The sequence below is a fragment of the Dipteris shenzhenensis genome, chromosome 9 (assembly GCF_047967505.1).
Source record: "Dipteris shenzhenensis isolate YYH24624 ecotype China chromosome 9, Dip_SZ_1.0, whole genome shotgun sequence".
NCBI lineage: Eukaryota > Viridiplantae > Streptophyta > Polypodiopsida > Gleicheniales > Dipteridaceae > Dipteris > Dipteris shenzhenensis.
This window is the reverse complement of record NC_141604.1, coordinates 33,824,589-33,831,116: the sequence shown is the minus strand read 5'-3', so window position 1 is coordinate 33,831,116 and position 6,528 is coordinate 33,824,589. Positions and strand designations below refer to the sequence as shown.

Here is a 6,528-nt window from a genome sequence, read left to right as displayed (position 1 = left end):
TACCCAAATTGCAGATTGATCGACGATCGATCTGCTATTTGAGTTTTGATCGATCGCTGTTCTTTGAGTTTCCAGTATCGTGGACAAGGAGGGGACGTAGGAGAATTTCCGCCACCTGCCCTCCCTTCTCGCCGTGGTTCTCTCATAGCCACAGTGCCAGCTCTTCTTTTCATCTCATTTCCATCCCACAATTCTTTCCTACCACCCTCTTGCAGAAATCCCCAGTCGGTCCGAGTACGTCGGCCCAGCGTCGGCCTGATACGTCCTTGCAATAACGGCCTCGCTTCCTCCTCCGACGTGCTCCTAGTTGCGAGATATATTGTGGCAATTCGTGGCGCAGTCGCATTCCACTATAAGTCCCCTGATCTACTTCACAAACACCTAGACCTCCTCCTCACACTCGACCCAGTTGACGGCCATGGCAGGTGAAAGGGCCTCCAGCCTCGATGCCATCAACAAGGAAACCGTAGATCTGGTAAGAGTTCATCCCTACGCCAGCAGTCTTGCAGTGTGGAGAAATGAATTATTTCATTGGGCTTCAAGATCATTCAGTATGGTGGAATGGTTTTCGAGCTCTTCATAAAGTCACTTGAGACTTAGATGAATACGCAACGTAATTGCATAATCTAGTGCGAAGACTTGCAAACGTTGATCCGGCCTTCTATAGCAATGCCATAGTTGAACGTGTCCATAATCAATCGACAGTTTTCTAAACCGAATGACCTTGAAACGCATGATGATGCAGGAGAATATCCCAATAGAGGAAGTTTTTGAGCATTTGCGATGCTCGAAAGAAGGCCTTACCTCAGAAGAAGCGCAAGATCGATTGCAGTTATTCGGCTACAACAAGCTCGAAGAGAAGACGGTAAAATTGTGGCCGCCATCTTTTGTGCCTTCTGGACAGAGCGGCGTTTACAGTATTTAGTAAAAGTCGATCATCCTTCGTAAAAGATAGAATGCCTTGACCAGGATAATCTTTACAGTATTTAATAAAAGTCGATCATCCTTCGTAAAAGATAGAATGCCTTGACCAGGATGATCTTCTTTTGATGATCGTTTTGTGGCGAGAATGCAGGAGAACAAATTTTTGAAGTTTCTCGGTTTTATGTGGAATCCCCTTTCGTGGGTGATGGAAGCGGCTGCACTTATGGCGATTGTTCTAACAAATTTTCCGAAGGTCAGTGCAACTGATGGAAATTCACGCCTTCAAAGGTGTTAGAGGTGTTAGAAATAGATTTTCTGTTTGGATTTTCGGAAATAACTTAAAGGTAACTCTCAAAATCTTTTGCCAAGCCACCGGGGAGCTATCTGAAAACGAGGTTTCTAAATTTTGGCTCTGTTCTGCAGCCAGCAAAACCCGATTGGCAAGATTTTATAGGAGTAATCACTCTCCTTACGATAAATTCTACAATTAGTTTCATAGAAGAGAACAATGCAGGAAACGCTGCAGCGGCTCTGATGGCTAGACTTGCTCCTCGCGCCAAGGTAACAAAACAGTTCACGGTGAATTGGATCCGTTTTTTAAAGTGCTATGCAATGCAGTTGGGAAAATCTGCCACGAAAATTTCTTTCAGGATATATCAATCAATGCGTTCGGTGAAGTAGGATGTAGAGTGGTAGATTGATCTTAAGGCTATTGAATTCGTTGCTTCACGCAGGTGCTACGTGATGGTAAATGGTCGGATGAAGACGCTGCGTTTCTGGTTCCTGGTGATATAATCAGCATCAAGCTCGGCGACATCATTCCCGCCGATGCTCGGCTTATGGAGGGCGATCCTTTGAAAATCGATCAGGTACTGAATCATTGTTTCTATGCCTTGACGTGATATTAAGTTTGGGTTTGTAATAGAGATCTTGGGCAAGATTTGATGGAGATCTAAGGCAACCTATTCTGCAGTCTGCACTTACTGGCGAGTCGCTGCCGGCCACCAAGAACCCTGGCGATGGAGTTTATTCAGGTTCAACGTGCAAACAGGGAGAGATCGAAGCAGTGGTAATCGCGACGGGGGTTCATACTTTCTTCGGGAAAGCAGCGCACCTCGTCGACACTACGAACCAAGTCGGCCATTTCCAGAAGGTAAGCTGTAGATCGCTCAAGCCTCAAACGGATCTAACACCGTGAATTCGATCATGTTCCTTGTAGTGATTCGTAATGTTCTCGACAGGTGCTCACAGCCATCGGAAATTTTTGCATATGCTCCATCGCTATCGGGATGTTTATCGAAATCATCGTCATGTTTCCCATTCTCAAGTTCCAATACAGGAATGGGCTCGACAATTTGTTGGTTCTGCTGATCGGTGGAATCCCCATTGCTATGCCCACTGTTTTGTCAGTCACGATGGCTATCGGTTCGCATCGCCTCTCCAAGCAGGTGGGCGAGGGAAAAACAAGAATTTGATGCGTTCTATTACTCAAAATCAATAGTTAGTTGCCATATTGACTCTTTTCCCTCCATGCAGGGTGCAATCACAAAACGAATGACAGCAATCGAGGAATTGGCCGGCATGGATGTGCTGTGTAGTGATAAGACCGGTACGCTAACCTTAAACAAGCTCACAGTGGACAAGACTCTTATCGAGGCAAGCATCTTTAATACAGCTGACGTCCATACTTTTCGGTTTCCGGCTTCAAATGCACGAACCGCTAATATTTTGAGTGTCTCACAGGTCTTCGCAAAGGGAGTGGACAAGGATGATGTCATCGTAATGGCCGCAATGGCCTCTAGAACAGAAAATCAAGATGCAATCGATGCTGCCATTGTCGGAACACTATCTGATCCAAAGCAGGTTTGGAAATTTTAATGCCAGCTTGCTGATCAAGAGTTGCCATTCGAAGGAATGGAGTTGTAAAGACTGGCTGATGTCGTTCATACAGGCCAGAGCTGGAATTCGTGAGATCCATTTCCTGCCATTCAATCCTACGGACAAGCGTACTGCTCTCACATACCTGGACAGAAACGATAAAATGCACAGAGTTAGCAAGGGTGCACCCGAGCAGGTACAAAAGAGAGAGAGAGAGAGAGAGATGTATGCATCTATATGTATATAAACTTTTCCTCCCTTCAAGTGGGAAGAATTCTCACCCACTCTTGTGAATCCAATCTCGTAGATTCTAGCTTTAGCCCACAACAAGGCCCATATCGCATCGCGAGTTCACGCAGTCATCGATAAATTTGCAGAGAGGGGACTTCGCTCGTTGGCAGTCGCAAGACAGGTGAGTCATCTTCTGTGCTTGATTGAATATATGTGACGATGAACCTATGCACAGGCCTATACATAATGAAGATCATCGTTTTGATAATTCAATATCCGTTCTTCTATAGTCTGTTCCGGAAGGTGTCAAGGAGAGTGCTGGAGGACCTTGGGAGTTCGTTGGGTTGATGCCTCTGTTCGACCCTCCCCGCCATGATAGTGCGGAAACCATCACACGGGCTCTCAGCCTCGGAGTGAGCGTCAAAATGATCACAGGTATGTCGAATTGTGCTCGTTACCTGCACGGAACCCGTGCTACAAGATCAACGCATCTAAATGTTGCTCAGTCTATACTTGATACCCTTATAGGTGATCAGCTCGCTATCGGCAAGGAGACTGGACGTCGCCTTGGAATGGGCACAAACATGTATCCATCTTCATCTTTGCTTGGCCAGAGCAAAGATGAATCGATTGCCGATTTGCCTGTCGATGAACTTATCGAGAAAGCTGATGGATTTGCCGGAGTTTTCCCAGGTGAGGCCGTATAGATACAAAAATACTTCAGATGGCGAATTTTCGACTGGATCGTAGCTGATTTCTCACATCACGACGAGATTGATACTCGCAGTGTTTCACGTGAAATGTGATGTGTGGTGTAGAGCACAAATACGAGATTGTGAGGCGTTTGCAAGAAAAGAAGCACATATGCGGGATGACTGGTGATGGAGTGAACGATGCGCCAGCGTTGAAGAGAGCCGATATCGGAATAGCCGTAGCTGATGCTACAGACGCTGCCAGGAGCGCATCCGATATCGTTCTTACAGAACCCGGGCTGAGTGTGATCATTAGCGCTGTCCTTACAAGCCGAGCCATCTTTCAAAGGATGAAGAACTACACGGTGCACAACATTCCATTACCGTAGTACATTTCTGTTGCACATTAACCACAGAAATCGTTGCAATTACAATCTAGGCTAGCTCAGTACTCAATCCACAAATGTGTTGTTGATGATGTCATTTGCAGATTTACGCCGTCTCGATCACCATTCGTATAGTGGTAAGATTTCGCAGTTCTCATTTATGTCTCTCTTTCCAACAACTTTCTACGTTCTATTCAAATTGAGAAAATAAGTGACAAGATTTATTGTATTTACATTGAACTCCTTCCTATCGTTGTTTGATCTAAGAATCCTGTGATCCGCTCTCATCCATTTGTTCAACCGATATATATGTAACAGCTAGGGTTCCTGCTCTTGGCCTGCATTTGGAGGTTCAACTTTCCTCCCTTCATGGTCTTGATCATTGCGGTTCTAAACGACGGTGAGCAACCTTGGCAAACATCGAGTGCTGTTGTGATTGCTAATGTGGTCTTTAAGACATCAATCTTCGTTTAGGATCTGACCTTAGAGCATTTCTGGGTTCGTTTGTGAAGGAACTATCATGACCATCTCCAAAGATCGCGTAAAACCATCGCCAACTCCGGATAGTTGGAAGTTGTCGGAGATTTTCTCCACGGGGATTGTCATCGGAACTTATCTTGCAATCATGACCGTCGTTTTCTTTTATTTGGCGCACGACACCAAATTCTTCGTCGTAAGTTTGAATAAATACTTTCTGTAGTATCAGCGATCGCAGTTTTGAATGATCATGATCGGATTTGTCTTGGGAGGATGTAACGAACTTCAAACGTTTCTGGCCGCAGAATGCTTTCGGTGTGGAGAACATCTCGCACAATCACGACAAGCTACATTCCGCTATCTACTTGCAAGTGAGCATCATCAGCCAAGCCCTCATCTTCGTCACGCGTTCCCGTGGATTCTCATTCATGGAGCGTCCTGGAATGCTGCTCTTCTCAGCTTTCCTCGTCGCCCAACTGGTAAATGTTTAGATTCTTTACTCAAATTTTGTCATATCGCTGCCCAGATGATTGCAAATCATTGTCGGACTGGAAGGTGCTGTCCAATATTGCTTTTGGCCGATTGTCCATCGAAATTCAACGAGACATAAATCATGTTTCTCATGGCGTACAGATCGCCACAGTTCTCGCAGCACAAGCGACATGGCCGTTTTGCAATATCCAAGGCATCGGCTGGAAATGGTCAGGAGTAATTTGGCTGTTCGACATCGTGACTTACGTCCCCCTTGACTTCATCAAGTTCGCAGTGCGATATGTGCTGAGCGGCAAGGCGTGGGATAATCTCATCCAGAGCAAGGTAAGCCAACAATATCAATCACTCAACAGTCCGCGAGCTAATAATCTTGTCCAAATTTTTACAAATCGTCCGCCATAGCTAGCAACTCGGAGCTGATATGGACTTCTAGGTCATCTTGAACGCTTATGGGTTTTCCGCCATAGCCAGATTGCTGATAAAGCCACAACTTGCGATTTAAAGATTTTCTAAAGTTTAGTAGAACGCCCTTTCAGCATTGTCTAATCAGTCAGTTGTTGATGAGACGATTCTGCTGGTGGGCGCAGGTTGCATTCACAACACAGAAGGACTTCGGGAAGGAGGCTCGCGAGGTGAGATGGGCACACGCGCAGCGCACGTTGCATGGTTTGCAGCCCAAGGACACGAAGATGCTCAATGAGAGAAGCAGCTTCCAAGAGCTCAACGAGATGGCGGAACAAGCCATGAGACGAGCCGAGATTGCAAGGTGCGTGATGGTCCTGCAGCTCAGAAAGCAGAAAGCAGATATTAGATCATTAGATCGAACTATCGAAGCATCGATTGGTTGCCTTGCTTGCTCAATTTGACTTTCCATAAACTGTCCGAGCTTTCTCCGACATTCATCGCTTCATGAATCGCACTTTGTTTCTTCATCATCTCCACAAAGCCTTCGCTTTGACCTTCTTCTCGTATCACCTCACGAAATTCTCCAGCCTACCGTCATGAACTTGTGCATAGGATGCAACACTCTTTTTTCTTGCTTTTGCCGTTGGATGTTTCGGATTTGACCATTAACATCACTCTTTCCCTTGTAATCTGTCCACAATAGGTTGCGCGAGTTGCACACTCTCAAGGGCCACGTTGAAGCAGTGTTGCGGCTGAAGGACATTGATGTGGGTGTGATCCAACAATCTTACACCGTGTGAGAAACGAACAATTAACGAGTTTTTAAGGCTCGAAAAACAGCGTTTGAATCACCAATGTATCACTTTGATGACTGCTATATACTGTATTCTTTCAAAAAATACACAAGAGCGAGAAGAAACCATTGTATTTTTTCACCATTTTTGGATTAAAGAATCACTACTATATATTGTATTCAAATACTTCGCTTCACCATCTTTGGAATAAAAAATCCTAGCAGCCTTAGGTGGACTTTTCAACACATT

At 45.3% G+C, this 6,528-nt stretch overlaps 1 protein-coding gene across 6 annotated transcripts; it reads left to right on the top strand.

The window, feature by feature from the left end:
• Positions 1–418: 418 nt before the first annotated feature.
• LOC147898547 (ATPase 11, plasma membrane-type-like) lies at positions 419–6,285 on the top strand. 6 transcript variants are annotated; one of them, XM_087379412.1, is made up of 21 exons: positions 419–475; positions 746–865; positions 1,076–1,177; positions 1,348–1,485; positions 1,659–1,793; positions 1,898–2,077; positions 2,166–2,372; positions 2,461–2,580; positions 2,668–2,787; positions 2,876–2,998; positions 3,110–3,214; positions 3,324–3,468; positions 3,562–3,726; positions 3,852–4,090; positions 4,216–4,248; positions 4,430–4,511; positions 4,624–4,784; positions 4,894–5,067; positions 5,222–5,404; positions 5,668–5,846; positions 6,189–6,285. In XM_087379412.1, exons 1-21 carry the CDS (start codon positions 419–421, stop codon positions 6,283–6,285), a joined length of 2,865 nt encoding a protein of 954 aa, XP_087235538.1. The 6 variants fall into 6 exon arrangements, with proteins under 6 accessions (XP_087235538.1, XP_087235532.1, XP_087235535.1 ...); XM_087379406.1 differs by having other exon boundaries at positions 3,562–3,782; positions 3,821–4,090; XM_087379409.1 differs by having other exon boundaries at positions 1,076–1,196; positions 1,358–1,485.
• Positions 6,286–6,528: the final 243 nt, after the last annotated feature.